Below are 24,690 nucleotides of genomic sequence, written 5' to 3'. Positions count from 1 at the left end.
AGAAGACACAAAATCTCCTTTTTTGGGTGACTTAGTAAAAACAGAATCTTTTTCTGGAGTGTAACCTTAGTTAGTCTGACTTAGGTTCAGAACAAGTATAACTACATGAAATTCAGTGGCATATTTAATGCAAGAAGAGTGGAACTCATTTTATGTTATATTAGTCATCTGAAAGTTAGATGCCAAAGCTGGTTGCTAGCTCTGTAGACAGTGACAAGACAGAAAGGTATCTTCAGAGGATGCATTATCCAGCCGATTTGAAACATCTCTCTGTCTGATCTGGATGGGGAGAAGGGTCAGAGCTGGGCCTTGAGACACGGGTGTGTGTGAACACACTGGGCAATGCCAGTGCTGCAGTCCCTTTAGCTCCTGCTTGTGGGTAGGGACGTGGATGAGCTGTCCTGTGGATTCACTGGGTGGGAAGACCTCATGGGAAACACTCCTACCAGAACATCTTCTGTTTACTCCACTGGCTTTACATACCCTTGCTACCAAACAGGACTTTTTATGGGCTGTGATTTCACCTTTTTCCTGTAAACATTTCTGTGTCCTTTGAATAGTAGCTTGCAAGCCTTGTTAAGAATCAGAAAAACTCCACTCAAAGCAACAGAATTTTTTCCTAAGTAGAAAAAGGTAGCTTCCAGAGAGCTGTTGCATCCCCCCATTTATGTCTAATTAGCTGCCAGAATAATACGATCCCTATTTCACATACAAACTTGGAGACAGTAAATAGTGTCCTAGGGTCTGGTTGTCATCCTTCCACTCATCTCAAAACAGTTCCCTTTTTTACAGCCCCTTTTAAAATTAACAGTTATACAGCCATCCCATAAAAGAGTGTAGAACATAGTTTCCTAAAAAGGGCATAATCTGCTCTAGTAAGTCTGCAACTGTTGTTAACTAGGCTGAAATCTGCAGATTCAAACTGAGGATTAAAATGCAGTCAAAATAATCAGGATGACATGATTGTGAACCAGGAAGGACTGTTCAAAGGCCAGACTGAACCCCACTGTCATGCTTTTGTAAAGAAACTAAGGGTAAAAGTCTCTAGAGAAGCATTGCAACCTCTTTTGCACATTCAGTCAATATAAAAGTTTTCATATGCCAAAGAAATCAGAATAATGGTGACATACAACATTCCTCAACTGTGTTATAATCTAAATGATGACATGATGATTTGCAGAAGAAATTTTTTGTGCTCATTAAAGCCGAGAACACAGTGTCATGATGTATTTTCTTCTTATAGATACGCTAATGCAAACCTGAGAAAGGTTTTATTGGAAGTGATTGATTTATGCAAGGATGAAATAATGAATGTTTTTCATCTAAGTTATATGGGCCAACATGTGTATTTTGTTGCCACAAAAGACCTGTCATGTATTGAGTGACTCCTTCCTCTTCCACTTTGTTTAACTGACAACAGCTGACCCTTTTGTCTCTTGACAGTTGTAACCTGTCACCTTAAAACCCAAACTCCCATAACAAATAACAGTTAAATGACGTGCAGTAATTTGACACGTTTGAATAAATAAAGCAGCCCAAATTTCCCAACCAGCCAACAAAGATAGAGACAGACATTGTGCAAAGGCCAAGAAGAATCACATACTTTTTTTGGATTAACTTCAAAGTCTGGCTGTAAGTATGAACCCTCTAGTAAAGCTGACTTTTGGATTCAGACTTGCTGATCAGGCAAATAACAGCCTGATTCGTTCAAAACAGAAACAACCTTACATGGTTATGTTATGTTGTGTTCTGATGGGGTTCTATTATGTCCCCATTTGTCTAATCATATTTCTGAATCACCTGAGGGAGACCCAAGGGGATCTGATCTAGTATTCTTTGAATGGATAGATACTTTTTAATATAAGACTCAGGAGTTGTCTAGTAAAACATCTGTTTTGAAAATGCATTTCTAAGTGATGAATCTGTATAATCTGTCTGGTTTGTGACAACCTTCAGGCTCCAAGCTCCTTGGAACTTAAAACATTGTGGGATATGGACTGTGGGATATGTACTGTGGGATATGGAACTCAGTACTTTCTTAGCTACTATTTCATCCTGTACAGAAAATTTCTCATAATGATACCAATCTCCTTCTGGGAGAACTAGGGAAGGCAGTAATGTACAAAAACCACAGAGGATGTATGAGGTTCCCAAGAAGTCTGAAGTTTATTGTATTTTATTGTAATGTTATTGAATATAATTGTATTGTTTCTCTTGACTTTTTGACAGTTCCAGATATGTAAATTTGGCACTCCTGATTGTATGAACTTTAATAGTTAGAAGGGAGAAAAATCTAGTTTTAATCAGAAAAAGTTGAAAAGCAAGAGAGGCACCACTGCATGTGGGTGCTCTCTTGGTACCCAAAATCGTATTTTGGCTTCTCTGTTAAATATTACTGACGCTGCCCCTGCCGCGGCTTTCCTCGCCCTGGCTAGCTCCTGCTCCCTAGCCGCTGGCAGCGCCGGGAGTGGGGAACGGTCTGGGAGCTCGTTGTCCCAGACCGAACCTTCAGAGCTTGTAAGCCACCAAGCTCTGCGGTCTCAGGTGCGTCGTGGGTGCCCGATGAAGGCAAGGAGGAGGCTCAGAGTCCCAGGTTCTCTCCAGAAACCAGGTTTTATTCCAGGGTCGGGAGCAGTGGATGGGGGAAGGACTGGAAAGGTCAAGGGTAGGACGGTCTGAGCAAGGAGCACCTCTGTGCGCTCCAATTTAAGGTGGGGAGGGTACAAACACAGGAACCAATCAGGGCATCTCAGGGGAGGAGTTGGGGGGAGGGTTTACAATGTTGGGGACCAATAGGAATAACACGTGGGAGGGGCGGCAGTCACAATGCCAATGGGGCTTCGAGTGAGGGATAAATGACAGGGAAGGAGCTAGAACAAGAGGTGGGGTTTACATAGATTGATGGGGTTCAGGGGCAGGAACAGGGTGATGGGCAAGGAAGGTTCAGGAAAAAGGGGAGGGGCTTACAAAACTGACAAGCGGGTAAAACCATTACAACTCATGGGGGGAACAACATCAGGAACAAACCATTTAAATAAATAACCTGAACAAAGTAAACGGACGGCAACATCTTACCTCAATGTTTCTGAATGTGCACTGATACTGTTTCTTTTTAGATGCCTAAAAACAGAAATATATGCTTGACATATTAACAATGATGTGTGCTGCGACACTCATATCTTAACTGCCTGACCCCAGACTGGTATCCAAAACCTGAACCTATATACCTAGGCTCCCTGTTCAGCACATGGAGAAAAAGAGATACCTCAGACAAAGTGACTTGCATTAACCGTCAGGTTGGTGCATGAGGGCTGTTATCAGGAGGATAGGAACCCAAATTTGGATTTAGTGGGAATATGTTCACCCTCTCTGGACACAGAATCCAATAATAGTTTATAGGGTACCTATAGAATTAGTTAAAAGACTTTAAGAGGACTTGGTTTATTCCATTTAAATTGCCAGAAGCAAGAGCTGGAAGTCCAATGACTAGAGAATTCAGGACTGGAAGACACAAATTCAATTCAAACTCAGCTTAAGAGGCCTCAGATCCCTGCTTTTTAAAATGATGGTGTTCTCTTCTGCTGAAGCTGCACCAAGGATATAAAAAGAAATTGAGAGGTCTGGAAGGGTATAGAAAATTACAAAGACCATGATGTAATACCTTGTTGGTCTGGACCATCAACCACAAGTTCTCCCAGTCCTGGCATCCACCTTTGCCTCCATTGCCTGGAATCTGGAGCTGTCACCACTGTTAGAGTGCATGTTCTAATGAAAAATTTTGTTAAGAATTTCTGTATTTTGTCACTGGTGAACTCTGAGCCTCTTTAGTGTGGTAGAAGTTCTCTAAGGCAGGTAATGCTTTTGTGGTAAGGATTTGGTTCAGCTACATAAAGGCCATTAGAGGAAGAATGCAGATAGCCTGTGCAGTGGGGCCACACAGACTGCACATGTGTGCACATGTGTGTTGGCAGAGGCTTGGAGCTCAGAACAGTGGTGAACTGGTGGAGGTGATGTGAAACAGGTGGGAGATCCTCTTGTATAATGTCCTTTATTTGTTCACTTTTCCTCCTCTCGTCTTTACCACGGCAGCAATTATTCAACCTGTAAGTGGAATATGACCCCAAGGAATAATAATTTCTGTCCCCAGCATCCTCCAGCACAGAACCTCTTTCTATGTCCAGTGGAAAACATCTCAGTCAAGAGAAGATTGCCTAGTATTTTCAAAGAATAATTCTGCAGCCAACCTAAATTCCCTGTGTGTGGATGGAAGTGGGGAAACAGAAAAATTAGTGAGAGAGAGATCTTGTGCCCTCATTCATTGCCATATATGGAAGTTTAAGTAGATTATTTTAATTCAAACTGAGAATTAAAAGCCAAGAATTTGATGCACTGGCCTTCAAGGCACGTATAATAACAAAAGGAGGAAGTCATCATCAAAATTTTCAATTACATCAAAAAACTGTTGTTATTTGAAAAAAACAAAATAAATAAACCCCAAAACTTTGGTTGTGGCCAAAAATACAATATTATACTGTATTTCATTGTTTATGTGGAATGAAGGCTAGAAAGAAAGACATTTGCATGGGGCTGAACTAACTGGAGGTCTTTGGGGTGTGGGCTAGTTTTGTTTCCTTTCATTTTTATTTAAAATATTTTCAGTGTTAACACGAGGAGAACATGAGACTCTTCTTAGATGTGCTGCAGTATAGGTAATGTTAGGTATATGAAGAAACAAACATCTTAAATTGATAACCATTATAATCTGTTTATTGACTTCTTCTGGAATCACAATAAAATAGCTGCCTCTATTATAACTTCAAATTGGCTGTTAAAATGAATGTAAAAAATACAATATGTGAAGTGCAAGAATATAATGATAAAGAGAAGGATGTGTTGATTTTCAGAGCATTGTCTTTGGTCACATATTTGGGTGGACATATCCTCTTGCTACAAATAGCACAAATGCTACTTGACCATATGTATAGTCACATGTACATTTTTAAATAAATTATTAAGAAGAAGTAATTGTATGAGCTCTACTCGCAGCATTTACGTAAGCTACTCTGTTGGAAGCAGTTCAGGTTTTGGGAGGTATGGTCAAAGAAAGCAAGCTAATGAATTCCCAAAGCATGTATTTAAAAAGTATTGCTTACTCTGCCAGACTCCAGCAGACATGAAGGGAAACAAATTTTAATCAAGCAATGCCAATATTGTTGTAACAGCACTGAACTCCATGTGCAAAAGTCATAAGTTCTTGGGGTGAAAATACCACCACAGCTTGCCATAGAAATGCAATATATGCATTTCAGCTAGGGAGACTGAGCTACATCTCAGCAGAAAATAAAAAGGATTTGCAAGAGCCTGAACAATTCTCCATAGAGGCAATGGAGCAGAGTCATTCTAGGGACTCTCTCCAGTAGCTGAACTCTTCAAACCTGCAGAACAGCAATGATCTGCCAGTCTTTAAGCTGCTAAAGGTTTTGTTCCTCCTACCCTCAGTCTACCTCCCTGGGATCCAGATTTGTCCCTGAATTTCAGTGTGGTCTCTGAATGCCCACATGCCTTAGAGATGCTTTGTGGGGGTCAGCTTGTGCTTGAGTTTCCTGCAGAAAGCATCAGCATTCCCCTGGAGCTTGGAGAACAGTCTTTCAAATTGTCAAAGATCTTCTATCATTTCTCACATTATTTTGGTCTCAATTGTACATAGGAAAACACTGCACTGAATTATTTATTTGGAACACTTTCCTTCATTTCTGACTGCTTTTTTGTCTTGCAACTTTTAAAGAAAACAAAGGCTCTAATTCAAAAATCTATTCAGAAAACAAAAGCTTGTAGAGAGAGAAGCTTTAATAAATATATCATCAGGATCTGCCACCCAGGAAACACAGGGGATGGCCATGTTTTGCCTGCTTCCCAGAATATTGCAAACTACTGTCTCAGCAATGAGCACAAGATCAAGTTCTGCTTGTTCTAACACAAGAGGAACCACAAAAGACCAGTGTAGTTAGGGCTGGGCTCTCCAGTCTTGGTCATTAAGCACTGGCACTAATACCAGATTCTTTCTTCTCCTTCCTCTGAGCCATGACTAAGTCCTCAGCTTGAATTTCAAACCACAAGTCCTGCAGCTTCCAGTAAATACAGAATATTTAAGCATACACTATTTTAAAAAATGATATAGTAAAGAAATATTGTTTCTTACAGTTGGCTTGAGAATTATAAAAAAGGTAGGAAAGACAGCTGCTTGTATCTCAAAGGTGTTAGTACAAGTAAGAATCCTGCTGTGACCAATGTTGACCTCTGTCATTGTTTTCAATGTGTTCGACACAAACACACAATTCATAAATGCAGGAAAATACTCTCTGGTCTTTTATAGTCTCTATTCCTGTATTCCAGCATTTCCAGGAGCCTAATCAAGGGTTGAGGCGAGTTGATAGCTGTGGTCACAACCAAGTTTATTAACCCAAGCCAAGCATTAATCCACAGGAAGTACCGTCCTCTGATGTTCTTGTTGCTGATATAAGCTGAAAATGAAATAAGCCATGTATAGTAGATGAAAGGTTTTATTTTTCCATTAGTGCTGGGTATCCTTTATAGGAGGTTTCAAGAGAGTTAATGCCTTTACTGTACCTTAGCCAATCCAGCTGAATGTCTAATGTCTACTTCTTCTACATATTCTGCTCTCTCCATTACAGATAATGCTTATAAATCATATAATCATATCCAGAATCCTGCTTAATGTTAATTGCTTAGGATTGAAAATATAAGGCTTTTTTCAGGGTTTTTTTCTGAATGCACAGCCACAGAAACATTCCAAGATTTTGTGTGAGGAGGAATCTAGTGCCAAAGAATAAAATACAAAGAATGTCTTGAGTCTGGAAATGGAAAATAATTAATGTGATAAGGAAAAGTTATTTTTCTGAATATCACCTCATAGATGATCAGCACCATGAAAGTATATAAAACTTCTTATTTACCAAGTCTAATTTTTCATTTCAAACACTATTGATAGAAATAGATAGATATTGATAGTTCCCTTTCATTTGATGCTGTATTAAGTAGTTGATTTGACTATCCCTATGTAGTTGTTTGAAACAGATTTTTTAGTATTGCTTTTTCATAGTATAAGCCCCAAAGAGAAGTTGAATTTTCTGATAATACCCATTCAGCTGCTCTCAATATTTTAAAAGAAAAAAATTATGGCCTAGCCAAATGAGTTCCAGAAGGCAATAAATGCGCTGTCTTTTTGTCACCCTCACATATTTGCAGAGAAAATTAGTTTTTTAAAAGGAGACTGAATGGACAAGGCAAATACCAGAGCTACAACCCTGGAGCTCAGGAGAACACCCTTTACAGGGATCTCTTTGGAAGAACAGCATGGGAGATGGTCCTGGAAAAAAGAGAAGAATCATCCCAGAAGAACTACTGATTCTCCAGGATCATTATCCTTAACACTCAAGAACAGTCCATCCTGACAAATGGAGTTTTTCCATCTTGGTACAATTCAAACTTAACAAAGATGGTGATAGGTTAAAGGCTGGACTCAATCGTCTTGGAGGTCTTTTCCAATCTTTATGATTCTATGAAACATAAAAGAAGCAGAGTCAGTTGACCTAGTGCAAGGAATGTAGAGAGTTGGGAAAGTAGAAGCCCACCAGCACCTGAGCTAATCAAGGGACTTTAAAGGGCATTAAGGCTTCTGTAAGTATATCAGCAGCCAAAATAAGACTAAGGAAAATATGGGTCTTCTGCTGAATGGGACATAGAAAAAGCTGAGTTTACCCAATGCCTCCATCACCTTTGTCTTTACTGGGAAAATCTGCATACTGTAATCCAAGGTATCTGCAACCAGAGAGGAAACCTGCAGCTATCAACATTTATCTTCAGCAGAGAGATATCAGGATAGGGGAACATTTAAACAAAATGAACACACAAAAGTACAAGGAACCTGACAGAATACACATACAAGTCCTGAGAGAGGGACAATGAGAATGTGAGGCCTTTCTCAATTATCTTTGAAAGTTCATGGTGATTAGGAAGAGTTCCTGAAAACTGCAAGAAAGCAAATGGTAACACCTGTCTTCTAGGAGGATTCAGAGAACTATAGGTCAGTCAACCTTATTTCAATCCTTGAGAAGAGAAGGTGATAGAGAAAAAAATGTGGAAGCCGTTTGCAAACATCTCTAGGACAGGAAGATGACTGGAAACTGTAAGCGTGGATTTGCAAAAGGGATATGATGCTTACCAACCTGATAGCCTGATAATTTGCAGATGGTTATGAAGTGGAAGGAGTGGTTGATACACCAGTTGTTTGTACTGCCCTTCAGAGGAACCTCAACAGGCTGGAGAAGTGAGTTGGGGGGAATTTCATAAAGTGTGACAAAGGAAAATTCAAAGTTATGTGCCACAAGAGGAATAATCCTATGCCCCAGTACATGTTATTCCAACCAACCAGCCAACCAGAAGGCAGTGTCCTAGCAAAGGATCTTGGAGTCCTGTGGGATGCAAAGTTGAACATGAGCCCACTGTGTGCCCTTGCAGAAAAAAAAGTCAACAACCTCTTAGGCTGCATTAGGAAGAGCGTTGCCAGCAGGCCGGAGGAATTGATTCTTCCTCTGTACTCAGCACCAATGAAACAGATTTGGAGTTCAGTCCTAGGCTCCCTGAGACAAGCAAGTTGTGGACATACTGGAGCAACTGCAGCTGAAAGCCACAATGATGATAAAGGGCTTGGAGCATTTGATATACCAGGAGAGGCTGAGAGAGATGGGAATGTTCAGTTTGGAGAAGAGAAAGCTCAGGAGGGATCTCATCAGCATGTGTGAACATCTGATTGGAGTGAGTAAAGAACACACTGCAGGGTCTTCTCAATACCAAAGAACAGGGAAGAAGCACAAATTGAAATACAGGAAATTCCATTTAAACATACTCCCCCCCTTTTTACTTGGAAGGTGTTAAAAAAACTGGAAGAGGTTGCTTCTTGAGATTGTGGAGTTTCCGTTCTTGAAGATATTCAAACCCTAACTGGACATGGTCCTGAGAAAACTGTTCTATTTGATTCTACTGTGCCTGTGATTCTACTGTGCCTGTGCTTGGAGCAAACAAACTCCAAATGTGCTCTCCAGCTACAGCAGTTCTGTGAAAACTTTGATTTGGGCCACGGTCATTCAAATGCATCCAAGTTGGCTCCCAGGCTTATATTATGCTTATTTCAGGTCATTTTCACAAAACCTTTCTCTATCAGTGAAGGAAAAAAATAGCAGCCCAAATCATCAAGGGGTCTTCTTATCTCAGTCTTTGCTCAGCAAAAAGGCAGAAAGAGGAAAAGCAGTTCTTTGAGAGGGTTTATGCCTTTGATGCAACTGGAAACTACACAGGAAAACTGAGGAAAAGAGGTTGAGCAATCACACAGGAACCAAATCTTGTCAGTGGAGAGCTCCTAAATGTGTGAGAAATAGAAGGAAGGAGAAGGTTTTGCAGAAGGGGGTTTAGGAAGTGACAATGATGTTCCAGATATGCTGGACTGAAAGAAGCTCGTGGCAAAAGGAAAGACTGCTTTACTTACGAGGCTGTGTCTCTCTATAAATCATCAGCCAAATACTGCATTGAAATCTGATCCTCATATTTCATAAAGGATTAAGACAGGGAGCATAAATAGGATGGTAATAATAATAATAGTAATAGTAGTAGTAATAATAATAATAATAATAATAATAATAATAATAATAATGAAAAAGGATATAAAAGTCATAACTCCTAACCCTCTAGATTTCATTGGCATATTAGCACTTAAAAATCTAATGCTTCTCAGAGAGTATTGAAGCACTTCCAAACAAGATCCGTATCACTATCCCAGATTTACATGGGAAGGGATATACAAGACAAGTTTCATGTAGTGTCACCCAGAAAATCAATTGCACATTTTGTCTGCACCTCTTTGGGTTTATTGAAATGCTTAATGACAGCTGTATAAATGTTTTACTAGGTGGCCAGTTAAACAATGGCTGCTGTACATTCCTCTCACATTGACACAACTTAGTAAACAAGCAAGGTGAGCAGGATTTTTGAGCTCTACTGTAATGGGAAATCAGTCACATTCTAAGCCTAGCTTGACTCTGCCTTGGCAGAGGAATTGGACTAGCGGATCTACAGAGGGTCCTTCCAACCCAAACTGTTCTGTGATTCTGTGTATATGATGTTCAGAGATGGATATTCCTGTTGTTTGGTGAGAAGGCACAGGCATTTCTTTGATGTTATCAGGAAGCTCTACCAACCTGGTCTCAACATAGGCCTGTAAATGTTCTCAATATACCTATGTTGGTTGTTGAGCCTGGTCAGCAAAGGTGAGGGTTTAAAACACAGACACCCCATAAACTTCACCCATGCTTTTAACTCACCTATTTCAGAGAGAAATATGAGAAACAACTGTATGTATCTTTCTCCATATCTAACCCTTCTTCCCCATTTTGAACATGTGGCCTTTGTATTGCAGCTTTATGCTGTATTTATCTCATGGACACATACAGGTCTCAATATTCCTGCACTCTTCACCAAAAGAAACCATCTTTGATTTATGAAATCAGTGGAGTTTTTTTTGTCTGCTTATCTTTCATAATGCTTTTAAATATAAACATGGATTTTAATAATTTATTTTTTTCTGTTATTTCAGAGAAAGAATGATCTCTATAGTCTTTCTTCCAATGTTTCCTTTGAAGTTAAGAGCATGCCATATAAAGTGCAACCAGCAAAGCTCCCCAAGGGAAGCATAGCAGTAAGTAACTGAAAATTATGTCTTTGTGTGAAGCATATGTATTTGGTCACTCTGATCACAGCTGTGAACATTCTTACAGATGAAAATATCGAGATTGGGCTTTCCTGTGTTTCTAGTGTAAATTCCTGAAATAATACCTAAAGGAAATAACTTCATTGCTTTCTGTGGAAGTTGATGATACATGATTCTAATTACATTTTAAAGTAATTTTTTGCTGAACTAATGTGCAGACTGCTTCATTGCAAGAAGGATGGATTTTTCACCCAATAGAAAACAGAACTGTGAAAGCAAGTATCTAGTTACCTTGTTTGGGGTAAAAAATCTGGAGGAAATTTTTATGCAAAATCCGGAATCATGTTTCTGTTAGGTTTAGAGATCTCACTCTTCTGCCAGTCAGCAGTTCTCTCACACAAGCTTGTGTATTTTCTACAGCAACTTCTTTCTTATCTGAATTAAGCTTCTTTGATACCCTGATTTTCAGGAAGGTCTGTATGCCTTTGTTAGATTTGCACCTCACAGCACATCAAGTGCAAAATACAAATTTACTTGGTAATCCTTATGGAAGTTATAGATAGATGCTAAAGTATTTGCCTTATTTGCAGACTAAGATTTGTATGGTCCTGGAGTACTATATGAAAAACTAATTTTGGAGGCATAAGTTTGATTTAATTGTTTGCTGGTGCTGAAGGATTTGGCTTGGGGAGCACTTTAAAGTCATTTTCTTCTTATGGTGTCTAATAGTGTGGTTAAAATTCACTCTATTTTGTCATTACTGATAGAAATAAGTAAAATATGAGGGCAAAAATTTATTCTAGTATAAGAGTAATCTGAAATTTTAAGGCTTAATGTTCTCATCTTAATAAAGATTCATCAGTTACATTCCTTCTTTTAAAAGGTAAGCTCAGTTCAAACTTTGCTAATTGAATTGTGGTGGAAATACATCCTATCAGTCTGTTGAGGTGTAGTAGAAGGGACAGAATACTTTCTTACTTAGAAAACCAACAGAATAATACACTTTATAGTTTACCAAGAGTATATTTTAGAGGATAAAGGCTATAAAGTTTTGTTTTGTACGTGCGTAGATTGAATGGTTTATTGATACTTGCTCTGGGAAAACGCAAGGTAAAATCTTGGTTCTGTGTGCACAGTGACTCCAACCTCCATCATCAGTAAAACCATGATTTCACTAAAGAGGATTGGTGCTTAATGCAGTATTCATCCAGAAAGGTTCAAAGGCACCAAGCTGACAGATATGCTCAGGCTCTTTTTATTTTCTTGCAGCATGTGTTCCATACCAGAAACACATGTGCAGAATTCTGTTGATAGTGGGGCCTTCATCTGGGCTGGAGTGCTTTACCCCAGGTGATAGCCTGCTGTTCTCAACAAGTGTCAGATGATCTACCAAATGATCAGATAAGCATTTCATTCTCTTTCTCCAGCCAGTATAATGCTTGTTATTTGCAGCAGATGATTCACAGCAAAATGCCTGTAATGGCAACTGTAAAATGTTGAAAAATGATAACACTTTTATGTTGTTTCATATCTGGACATGGCAGTGGATGCTTGCCAGCTCTACAGCTTGATGTGTTATATATGCATCAGTTCTTTGATGTTCCACTTGCAAGAAGAAATATTTCCTTGAAGTTGGGCAAAGCTTAATATTTTTGCTCCTTCTGAAAAAGATCACTAGTTGTGTTTTAAAAGCTTCCAGGGATTTATTTCAAGGTTTATGGTTTTCCTTCAGACAATGAAAGGATGGAAGAAAGATTCCAATATTTTTCAAATCAATTTTCAAAAGTATATATATAATAATCAGCTAGCACTTTAAATTTTATATAAAGAAGATAATATATTTTAAAGAATAGAGCACATGTCCTTCATTTAATTCATATAGTGCTGAATTCCAATTATACAAGCTGGTATTTACTTTTAGTTTTAATGGCATGAATAATCCCGTATACATCAGTAACCTACAGAGTCATGTAGTCCTATTTGTAGCTCTGAGGACTTTATCATCATTATGGAATATAGGTCTTGGACACATGAATCTTGAAGACAGGGTCATGACAAAAAGGTCTGTGAAACATTAGGTAAATGTAAGAAAATCTGGATCTTTTATAATAAAACATTAGAATGAAAATGTATCAAACAGAAAATTAGTATGGAGCTTAAACCAGAATCCATTGACATCTATAATAGTATTTCCATTAATTTTGATAGTCTTAGAATTTCAACCATATATTATACAACTGGGTGAATTTCCTTGCTAACTGTTATTTCATTGAGGAGAAAATTTTCATTTTTTTGCTACAAGTATTATTGTGGTAAATAATACTTACTTGGTGAATTTCATGTGCAACATGAAAGTACTTTTTATTACAAAAAGTACAAAGTTAGAATAAGCAGCAATTCTCTCTATTTTAATTTATGATTCTTGAGCCAGTTTGGGAGTTTAGTAAAATAAGGTTGTTTTTCTCAAACGTTTGATAGGATTTTCACCGTGGATGCCTTTAGTCTAAACTATTTGACCAGTGTCCTACAGTGAGTAACATTGGTTTCAGACTAGGGCCTGTAACTTCCTTTAGTTATTACATGGTGAAAGTACTTTAAACAAGCTTATATTCCTCATTACATATATTTGTATAAACATTTGTAATGTAAACATAAATGTGACTTCAAGCTCAAGGGAGCTTTTGCATTCTATTTTGAGCATTTTTGAGAATATGTAAGAACATCATGCTGTAATGGTTGGATGGAGACATGTAGGAGTACAAAAGAATTCCTCTTTTTCAGTTTCTCAGCCTCTGTAAAGAAAATTTCTGAAGACTAAAAGACAGGTCATCCATCATAGGCAGCAAAAGCAGTAGCACTAGAATAATAATTAATTTAGCTGCTGTTCCTTAAAGTAGCAGAATAAATTATGGAGAAGTTATTTTTATTTTTTTAAAGTGTGTCTTTTAAAGAACCAGGGAGGAAAAAAATAACTCTGTGAGCATCCCACTGGCATGCGCTGAATTCTGACCCCACAAATGCTGGAAGTTTGCACCAGACAAACCTAACTCCCACCTATACACATGGAAGTTCCAGTGAGCCAGCAGATTACTACATGTGCTTCCCTCTGTTTTGTGCTCCCTTCCAGAGGAAGCAAAGACTATTTTGAAGACTCACTAACACCAAAATCAGAAGCAAAATCCAAACTGGACAAAATACAGTGGCAAAACCCCTAATAATTATTTTATCTACTTACAGCAAGCTTAACAATGGCACAATTTTAAAAATATACATTTTAAAAGCCTCTCCAGAAGAACACTTATATAAGCAACAAATGACTTTCATGGAACCACAAGAGGTCTTTTGAAGTCAAGACTATCTGACAGCATCTGTGTTAAGACTACTGTGGATTTTATTTCCAATAGCAAACAGAGGCTCTGTCCATAACTCTCGGCTTGACTTCACCCTCATCTCTGTGCCTGAGGCAGGTACCATTCTTTGGCACCCTTTGGATACAAAAGGTGTGAGATGTTCAGCAGTGTCAAAGTCAGATGGCTCCTCTCAATTCTGTGAGACGTGCTTTTCACCTACCTGACAGAGAAGCAAGCATTGTTTTCAGCGTTCAGCATAAAGTCTTGTCCTGAACAGAGAGGAAAGCCAACACACATCTAAAGTACAGAGTCAACATGCAACACTTGTGTAAAAATTGCACTTCATATTGTCCACCTTAAATTCTCTGGCTCTAATCCTGCGGTACTAAACCTACTACATGGTGGAGAACAAAAACCAAGCTGAAAATACAAACTTGTTTTAAATCAAAGTCATATGTAAAACTGTTGTGGACAGCATGGGGTGAAGAAGCAACAGTCCTCTGTAAAAATGGTGAAACAAGGCAGACAAAACTGAAGGAATGTTTTTTTTCTGTCTTCCCCTCCAGCTTCTGCCTCAACTCTGTGGGTGTTCAGGACTTGCAGTGTCAAACTGTTCACCAGCAATTGCATTAGTAGCCTTGCAAGTCTTTGTGCAGAGTATAAAGGGTGGCAGCCCAGGGCATTATATCCTACTGGTAATGCACACAGGCAGGAGTGAGACTGATGCCTACATATAATTCCCTGCTCAAGAAATAAATCTCAAGTACTTAGCACAACCATCCCCTTGCTTTTAAAACCCACGGCAAAAAATGATTCATGGGAAAAGGGTGTGAGTGCAACGGGATGGTTTCAAGATTTTAGCCAGCAAATATTTCATTAGCTTTGGCTGAACTCAGGCTAAAAGAGAAGAGAAATATGCCAGCTTTGCAGCAGCATTCTGCTTGATAAAGGATAGACCTAATTTCTGCTGTTTTGCTCATTGCTGATAATCTAAGGACTATGAATGATACCCTGCTCTTCCATAAGATGGGAAGGCAACATGTGTACTTGTAGTTGCATACACTACTGCCAGCTTTATCCAAAACCTATTGAAATCTACCATCCCTAATGAAATAGTCTGCTTCCACCGATTTCAGGAGGAAATCAAACATGCTTTGAAGTCTGGATTGACCCTACCTAATTTTGAACAGCAAACTGGCACACATTAAGAGTTTAGTTGTTGCTCTGCTCCTGTGCAATCATATGCTGCCCTATGAACTATTCAGACCTAAACACCACACGGTGTTTACTTCACCCCTGTCTCAGAGCACTGTAGTGCTGAAGTAGTTATTTAGATTGGGTTAAAGTGGACTTGGTGCCCAAGGAACCAGATGTGGTCCAGTTAAATACTATCTGAAGAAATCTGTAAACCAAAATTTCTTCCTACTCCAAGAAGTACTTGTCCACTCAGATAATTTCCATATTCAGGATGTACAATTTCAGTCGACTGTTGTCATAGTTTAGGAATGGTACTCCCCAATTTAGTTCTCCCGCTAGGACTCTCGAAACCATGCACTGCTTGCTTTCTTCCCTGTTTTCCCCTCCCTCTCACCCTGCAACAGGTTGGAAATAAGAATTGAAGGTACAAAATGTAAAGATCAGGAGTTGATATAAGAACAATTTACAGGAAATAGCAATGAGATAAGAAAATTAACAGTAATAGCAACAATACTGATGACAGAGGGTAGAAGAAAGGAAAGATTGACAGGGAAGCTCCCTTACAATAGACAATACCTGACAGCTTCCTCTGCCAGGCTTACTCGACTGGGAGGAACTTTGGAAGAGACTCCCTTCCCCCATCTCAGGCAATAATGTGAGCTGTTGTAGAGTAACCCCCAGGTCCCGACTGTGCCCCCTCCAGGCTACAGCAAAAATTAACCCTTTCCTGCCCAGATCCAGGATGACCGTCCATCTATCAAGCCATCCATACCTAGCCAGCCACTTGTCAGAATCTTTGTTCTGTTTTACTGATGTTCTACAATCCAGCCTAAAGCAGCAATGCTGATTCCTATTTCCTCATTTATCTCAGTCACATTATGCCACCTAGGAATTTGGCTGAAGCTTCCAGCAGCAGAAATGGCAAAATAAAGTTTTTGCATGTAAATGGGTCTTCCCTGTGGTTTGGTCTTGCTGTAAAATGGAGTTAGTCATTTCATTAAACTTGAGACAACAGAAAGCCCTGCTTGCTTTTTTTTTTTGTTCCTGCTGTTTTACAAATATTTTTTTTAGAATGGTTTTGGTTAGTCTTTCACATTAGTGCTCCAGATTCACAGCAACATGCTCAGGCAAGTGATACTGTTATGAACAGAAACCATAGTGAAACTAAAATCTTAGACGATTAAGATATGCAATCTGCATGTTGACAGTGTGACAGTGTCAGGTCCTTTCCAAACAATAATTAAAATATGTAACTTACTGTGTGTCGTACCTCAGAGTTTGCCAGCAGAGGAAGTGCACATTGTGAATGAGTTGGGATTTTTTTGGATCAGTGTGTTTTTGCTGTCTTGGGGCCCATGAATTTTCATCAGCACTTCCCAACTCTTGTGCTGTATGTGATCACACATGGTTCAGGGCAGCGTTCATGATTTTCAAGCAGTAGAATGGAGATGCTTTCTTCCTTGGACAGCTGAGCTCCTAGCTTTCTACAGCCTTCAAGCAGCTCCTTGTAACTGCATCCTTTCTGTTTTCCCTGGTCAGTTAACCTTTTACTTGAATTCATCTTTTTTTTCCTTAATTGGCTTTTCTTGGGAGGAATCTGCAGACAGTTCAAATGACCCTTCTCTCATTTTCTCTGCCCTTGCATTTTAATGCCACTCTGAGACACAAGCAGAGCCATTCAAGAACATTTTATCCTTACTAAATAAGCTCTGCTCTAGCTGAATCTAATGATGCAGAGAGACTATGAAATTTTGCAGTGATTAAGAAGCAACCCAAAGAGGAGACTGGCAAAGGGAATGGTATTCCTGCAATGGCATGGTTATCACCTGACTGGACCATCAGGATATCTGTTGGGACATAAGGGTGACATTTCATGGGTTGTTTTATTAATGCTGCTTGCCTTAAAATCATTTTTTCTTGCTTTAATCAGCTTTCATATTTATTCTTTGTAGATGTTATCTTTTTGAAATATTTTATACTTATGACTATTTTGAGCTGCTCCAAAGAGGTACTAGCTGTGTTTGTTAGGTCAACAACGGTATGGCAAGCACTGCAAGTACTTCATCTTCAGAGCCAATGTTAAAGTGCAAGCTCCAGGACTGGGCAGTATCTTGGAATTTTCTGTGTAACCCTCAGTGTCAACTTTGGTAGAAAGCAAGTAGTTTCCTACACAGAAAGTTTGTCCCTACGTTTTGTTTCCTGGGGAGGGGTAGTATAAAAAATACGTGCACTGGTAGAGCTCACCATCGCCATCTCTGTGTGTCAGAGTAGGGAGAAGCTGGCTGCACAGATGAAGTGGAAGGGACTATTCAGAAGTGTTTTCCAGTTAAGCCTGCCAGTAGCTGGAAGACAGATCTACTGGTGCATTCAGAATGAAAAGTCTATGAGAGAATGCTGATCACAAGAAAAAGTGAGAGAGAAAAGGACTGGATGTTGCAGAAAGAATTAAATGATTAAATTTTCCATCTTCAAGGAGAGAAGTGAGAGGCACAGGAATGGAAACAGTTTTGAGCTGAACTACAGAGTTGTGACCATTCTTAAAACTTAGGCTGCTGTTCCTTCAATGAACAAATTAGAAATTAGTATTTCATTAAATTTCTAGTGCATCAATCACTAAGGTAATAGAGGAAAAAAAACATAGAAGATTTAGAATGAGTGCAGCTTAGGGACTGGACAATAGCCAAGAAACTTATTAGAAAGAGTAGATTTCCTAGCTATACCTAGAGTACAGAAGAGGAATATCATTTGAGAGTTTGTGTCATCAGTTTCTTTGCAAACTGATTTCATCATGTCATAAAGCAAATAACTTCCATCTGTCACATACTTATCCTGTTTAAGGGAGACTAGGAGTAGACAAGAGAGGTCCAAGAGAAAACCCCAGAGAGAAATCACATCCTAGGCTAACAACAAAGAGAAAAGTTTGAGAAAATAAACTAAAACTGAAGGGATATAATTGTGTTGGAAGAGCTAAGGAAAGCCCAAACTCATTCCTTCCCACTTGGGAGTAGTAGAGACAGAGCAAATATTCAGTGATACTGATGAGGAGCCTTCCAAGCAGAACCTGAGAGCATAAAATAAATTTTGTACAAAGTATGGAAAGGAGAGTGAGGAGGAGAGTGTGGATGTCCTCAAAAGGAGAAATACAAAAGCATTATTACTACTCTTTGTCCATATGAAGGTCTAAAGAGAGAAGTTTGCCAAGTCAATTAAAAGTTTGGTTACTGATGTTAACATCTGCTGCTTTGTAGAGCCTCAGACAATGGGAGAGTATGTTTCACGCTTGTTTCCCCTTTAGGTAATAGTCTGTATGCTTGGCTTCTTTTAAAGAAGATAACATCAGACTGTATGTTAGGCTTTATCAAAAGGACAATACACACTGCTTGAGTTTCATTTTTGGACTGCTTAGCTGAAATTCAAATCATCGGAAAAAATGTATACTGGTATGTCAGCAGAAATTAAAATAAGAAAAATGCAGCTGGTATCTACTGTGGTTTGAATTAAGAGTTTGGGCCAAAGTCAACCATTGTTTGGGAGTAATTCAGTGCAGTTCAGTGTACTGGCCTAAGCTGTACCAGCATATGAGCAGAACTTTGCTCCTGGAATGTTCATGAAGCATCTGCACAAGAAGGCACTTTTTTTGCCATTCTGTATTATGGGAAAATAATTTTTAAGTCTGATATGACAAGACTTTCATATATGTGTAAATTCCATTTCTAGTAATTATCATGAACAAGTGGAAAGGAAATTACAATAAATGAAGCTAACATGGGAAAATTTCAGTCAATGTGTATTTCTAATCTGAAAAATGCAGTTGAAGTCAATGCTTCTGACCTCTGTATTCTACTTGCTTTACTTACTTCATTTTTGTTCATTAAATGTATTCCTTTCATTGCAGATCAGAACATCTGTCATTTGGTCCACCCCAAATGTCTCTTTTGAGATCCCTTTATGGGTTATAATACTAGCCATACTTCTTGGACTACTGGTACTAGCTCTGCTGACCCTAGCTTTATGGAAGGTATGTTCCATTATTTCTGTTACTGCTGCTATAAAAAAAAGTCTGAAAATTCTGAAAAATTCTAACAGATAAAAAGAGAGGCTAGAATTTTATGATCTTTAACAGTGTGGAGCAAAGACAACAGTACACGTGTCTTTTTTGTTTTGGCATTTCTGACATGCTAGTGTCATTGACTTTTATGCAGCGAACTTGTTTTCAAAGTCCTCCTTTATTTTTGAAGCCTGGTTACAAATGGGCATACAGAGTTCGGCTCTGTTTCCCAAGACCTATGATCCTCTATTTCAGGATGTTTAGGTTCAAAAAGAAGTTACTCTAACTTTGTTTTCTCTGAATAATTCAGGAATTTCCAGTTTTTGTCAGCATGGAATAACACTCCCAGTTCTAAGGATTAATTTTTAGAAGATTTCCTTTTATATTTATATATAATATATTTTGTTTTTTTAAAGTTTTCTGTTTTTGTGTTGGTTGTTACACTCCCTTCACAAGTTTTAAGACAAATTACTGGAAACTGCTATATTACAGGGAGCCAGTGTAGCTTTTGTACTTCCTCTCAGTTCACTTTAAAAATAAGATTGAAATAATTTCTTACGTTAGGATATGGTTCATCTGTCTTTAGCTGCCTAAATGTTATGGTTAGGTGTACAGCCTATGCTAACTTCCCAGCTTCACCTGGTCAGGTAGGAGCAACAAAAAGTCATGTCTAAACATGCAAGAGGGGAGAAATTATCTTTTGGTGGTACCTTCCTTTAACCACTTGTGAACTTTCAACCTTTCAACTAAAAGAGTGACTTTTAGGCAGTTTCAGTAAGATGGGCGGAATTTCATCTTTCGCGATCTTTAGATTGCATCACAACACTGTCCTGTGGACATTTCCCAACACATATTACACATCTCTTATTATTACTGCTTGTCAGATAAAATCTGTTTTCTGAATGAGTGCATTGCTGGACTGAGAGGAGCAGATTTCTCATTAGCATCAGCCCATACCAGCATTCAGACCAGCTTTACATCTCCTGCAAAAACATCTTTCACATAATTTGGATTTTTAAAGCTGTGCTTTGGAACTCAATGCCTTGCATCTAAATCTTTCATAGGGAATGATTTGGATAGAAATAAAATGTCTTCAGAGTCTCTCAGCCTGCCATATATTGTGCCCAACATTTCAGGTTGACTGAGTGAAGAATCCAACTGCAGCTGAGTGCTCCTGTGGTTGTCTTACCATGACATCTTTGTTTCTGTTGATTGTTTTCTGCAGTGTGGCTTCTTTGACAGAGCTAGACCTCCTCAAGATGACATGGCTGACAGGCAACAGCTGACAAATAACAAGACTACTGATGCTTAAAGGAAGAGAGTGACAGTTCACGTCAGAATCCTGCCTGAGAGACTAGAAACACAATGAGGATTAAATGAAAGATTCCTTCCAACCAGTCTTCGTTTGTACCTGCAAGTGACATGGTGTCAATCTGATCTATGCAACGTTCTGAGAATATGCCACATGATGGCCATCCTTGCCAAAGAAAGCTGCTTATCACTGCCTTAAAAACATATTTACCACTGAACAGAATTTTTATCCCATATTCCAGTCTACGTTTCAGCAGATGCTTCTGAGCACATGTGGTATACTGAGATGCTTCCAGGACAAGCCCAAATCTCTCAAAGAGAGAATGCCTTCATTGCTGTATTGTCTAGAAGATGAAGCAGGACAAACCTTCTGAATGCTACTGCAGAGTACCTTTGAAACCTCCCTAAGAACTTGTATGAAATTATGGCTCAGGGAGACGGGCAATATATCAGTACTGTGAAAGTACTTCTGAAATACAAAGGTAGTCTATACATAACTTTATGGACGGGGCACAATTATTTATTTTTCCACCTTTTTGGAATAAGTATCTGATATAATCATCAACATATATTTTGAGAGAAGAAAGGAAAAAATAATAGAAATCACATACTTTGCATGTAAATAGGAGAATAAACACATTGTACACCCAGAACACAACTTCCATGGCTACAAGGTGTTCTGCGAAGCAGAAGAATTATGGAACGCTTTACAAGATGAGACATATGATAAGCAAGTACACATTGTATCTCTTTCAGCCCTGAGCTGGCAGTATCACAGCCAGATAACTAAATCTATGCACAATATAGAACAGGGATGAGTAACCCTGTCCTTGCTTTGCTGATGGCTGGCAGCTGAACACTGACACAGGATGCAGTAATTTCTGAAACATTGTTTTAAATTATCACAGCCACAGTGGTGATATTGAAAAGGCTTGGGGGGGTTTGAGGCTGGGGCAAATTTTCTTGGCTTTGCCCTGTTACTTTGTTGAAATCGCCTCTTAAAATGGAACAGCTATTGCCTTAATTGTTCACCTGAAGAAATCTTTGCCTTTTTCATTTTTCAGTCTACAAGCTGGCAGCATCTTGTAATGCTTTTGGCTTAATGTTTAGGGCTTAATGAAATTATTTTGGAAGTAAAGTGTTGCAGGAAAGGGTGACAGGATTTGTATTTTTGCAGAAAAATTAGATGCCAGCCAGCCAATCATGAACAAAAAGAAAGAAAGAGTTTTTGAGGTAAAGAGTAAAAATATACACTTAGTGTAAAAATTTTAATTTATTATTTTTTTCTGTGTCTAGGATTCCAAATAAGAGATGTTTCATTCTTTCCCTTCTATCAGTAAGTGGTCTTTATCTGAGCAGGGGCTCTAAGCCCTGATCTGTACAAATTTTTATGTGAAAGCTTGAGTCTTTCAGTGCTGGCTGTGAGTGTGAAATTCAGGAGGATTTTTCATTTTATGAAACATACACATCACTTGCCTTCTCCTGAGTTGCTTTTCTTTCCAATCCATCTCAGCTTTTCAATTGGTAAATGGCCTCATCCATTCTGCCACTTTTTGGCTCCTTTTAAACAGCTGCCCTTCTGCTTGCTAATACTTCAAGATAGCAGTAGTCATGAGACATTATCAGTTCTTCCAGTCTGACACAAGATTTTACAGTTTTATCATTTCTTGTATGCAGACTAAGCTGAGAAATCCAAGCAGGAGCTGTGTTACGTCTTCATATGTAAGGCAAATTTGTGAGACCTTTTATGGAGTCTTTAGCTTATCAGCTGCAGTGTGCCCACAAGACTTACAGAGAGGAGATGTGTCTCTGAAGCATACAGGTGAGCACCTGTGTGCTTCACACAAGCAAGCACCTCTGTTTCCTAGGGATGGGGAGACCTCACAACTTCCCAGTCCCCCAGAAAACCATTAACAGACTCCTTCCCCCAGATGGTTTTGAGCTGATCCTTTGTAGATCAGAGACATCAGCTGATAAATACCACCACAAAGCAAGCCTGCCCCATATTTGCACACCTCTGTATCCCATACATTCCAGGCAAAATCATCCTTCCATGAACAGAAAAAGTGAGCTTCCAGCTTTTGTAAATATTTAATTGTTGTGTGCAGCAGCTTCAGAAATAATACCAGCAGCTCATTGTAATCATGTCATCTGCTCAACTCTGATGAAATAGCACCATAAGGAGATACTGAACATAGGACTTCTGTATGTGCAATACTTTATATTACTTATATACCTGAAGCATGTTTACACTGGCATTTGTGGTTGTTTTTGAAACTTTGAATATAGTGATAATGATTACAATAAAGGAAAAAAGTAATTTGGAGGGTGGGGGGGAAGGAAAACCAACACAGTGCTGTTCAGTATTTCTTGCAATGTGGTTTCAATCCTACATTGCTCTGAGGATGGGACTAGATGACCTAATAAGTTCTTTGCAGTTGTAACTTCTACAGTTCACTTTTGAGCAATTACTCTCCATTTTAATGATGGGCAAAACATGTTCAGATGCTAAATTTAAACAAAAAAAGAACTTCAGTGACTGTTGGGTCTGGCTGGAATCCATCGGCTACAGCTGTGTAATGTCACTGGAAACCAAATTAGAGGCACATGATCTGACAAACAGTTACTTTGAGCAATACTTTGTTTTATATTTCTACATCCTTGTAGATTAAACTTTCCTCATGGAAATGTCTGGAGTTGTGTGTTGTTAAGGACTGCAGTCTATTCCCAGCATTTGCGGATAGTTTTGGCTGCAAATTGCAAACAGCTTTGTGAAGATTTCTGCGTTTCAGTGCTTGCCAGGACTGTTTATTCCCCGGGGAGATTGCATCCTGGATGTGGACACTAGCAGGCAGTTGACATAATCTTTTCCCCCAGTATATTAGTACTATGATACATGATAACCTCTGCCACATCCCTACATGACTGAACTTTTGTTGCAGTGATGTCAGCTTCTTAATGAGTTACTAAATGCAGTTTTCTGTAAAAGTAATTCAGCCTTATGCTTTCCAATGTATGTGGTGAGCTTCTAATTGCAGAGAACATAAGAGGAGTCAAGAGAGCAGGAAAACCAGAAGATTACTTTAAAAATTAGTCTTTTATAACTCTTCATTGCTACAACTACCACAGCAGCCTAGTAAATAGAGAGACATTCATCTTTTATTTCACATGCTTCTTCCTGAATTTGAGAAAGGCTGTCCAGTTATTTTAACCATGCAGCAGACTATATCATATTTTCAGTTTCATGAAAATTTCAGAATTTGCAGAATAGGGATCTGTGTATTTGAATATGTTTTCTGTTACGGATTTAAAGATATTTAGCAAATACAATTTTAATTTTACCACAGGTTCATTTTTTTCTTGTTACCATTCTGTAACCTATTTTGAGATTTTCCTGTTTCTCACAGCTTTTACAGGTTTCCCACATTATACAGCTCTTGAAAACTACACTGATTTTCTCTATGCTTTAGCTGTGAAATTTCCATCCATTAGCATGAATATCTTCTGGTAGGCATAGCTTACATTAACTAAAAAGCCTTTTGGGAACCAACAAAACACCTAGAGATACACAGGGGAAAGAAAGCCCCAGCCAACCATGGCCTATGGTACTCCATTGCAGCAAGCATTTTTGTAATGAAATACCATCTGACACACTGCCTTTAGGAATTGTTTATGAGTGAGTGTTTTATTTATGATTGTTGGCAAAGATCCATATTAAAATGTAGTGTAATGGCAGTGCCTCTTAACAATAAAAAGTCTTGAATTCAGCTTGTGCAGGCACCATGATGTGACACAGCAGGAATGCTTTTAATATTGAAGGACTGTTCTTTTTCTTTTTTTGCCTGTATTTTGTATTGGAAAGGCACATAGCTATTCAAGATGCTACCCTACTGTACACAGTGACTTTTAGAAAAGAGGAATGGAAGTAATTGTTCAACTTGATTTTCAGATGGTTTCATTTTTTTTCAACATGTTATTCTACTTAACCAATGCACTACGTTTCA

General features: G+C 38.7%; 1 protein-coding gene across 3 annotated transcripts in view; it reads left to right on the top strand.

The window, feature by feature from the left end:
- Positions 1-24,453, top strand: part of ITGA8 (integrin subunit alpha 8) — a 112,330-nt gene extending 87,877 nt beyond the window's left edge. For 2 of the 3 annotated variants that reach the window (XM_086858877.1, XM_086858863.1), the window contains 3 exons: positions 10,667-10,768; positions 19,223-19,345; positions 20,601-24,453. In XM_086858877.1, coding sequence (XP_086715003.1) covers positions 10,667-10,768; positions 19,223-19,345; positions 20,601-20,687 — 312 coding nt within the window. In that variant the 3' untranslated portion in view covers positions 20,688-24,453. Of the gene's footprint in view, positions 1-10,666; positions 10,769-13,731; positions 16,346-19,222; positions 19,346-20,600 lie in introns of those variants that run through there. The other variant, XM_086858870.1, reaches the window with a different exon arrangement.
- Positions 24,454-24,690: the final 237 nt, after the last annotated feature.

The sequence above is a fragment of the Cyanistes caeruleus genome, chromosome 1 (genome assembly GCF_971803275.1).
Source record: "Cyanistes caeruleus chromosome 1, bCyaCae1.hap1.1, whole genome shotgun sequence".
NCBI classification, from domain to species: domain Eukaryota; kingdom Metazoa; phylum Chordata; class Aves; order Passeriformes; family Paridae; genus Cyanistes; species Cyanistes caeruleus.
Note: the sequence above shows the minus strand (reverse complement) of the source record. Positions and strands in the feature narration are given on the sequence as shown.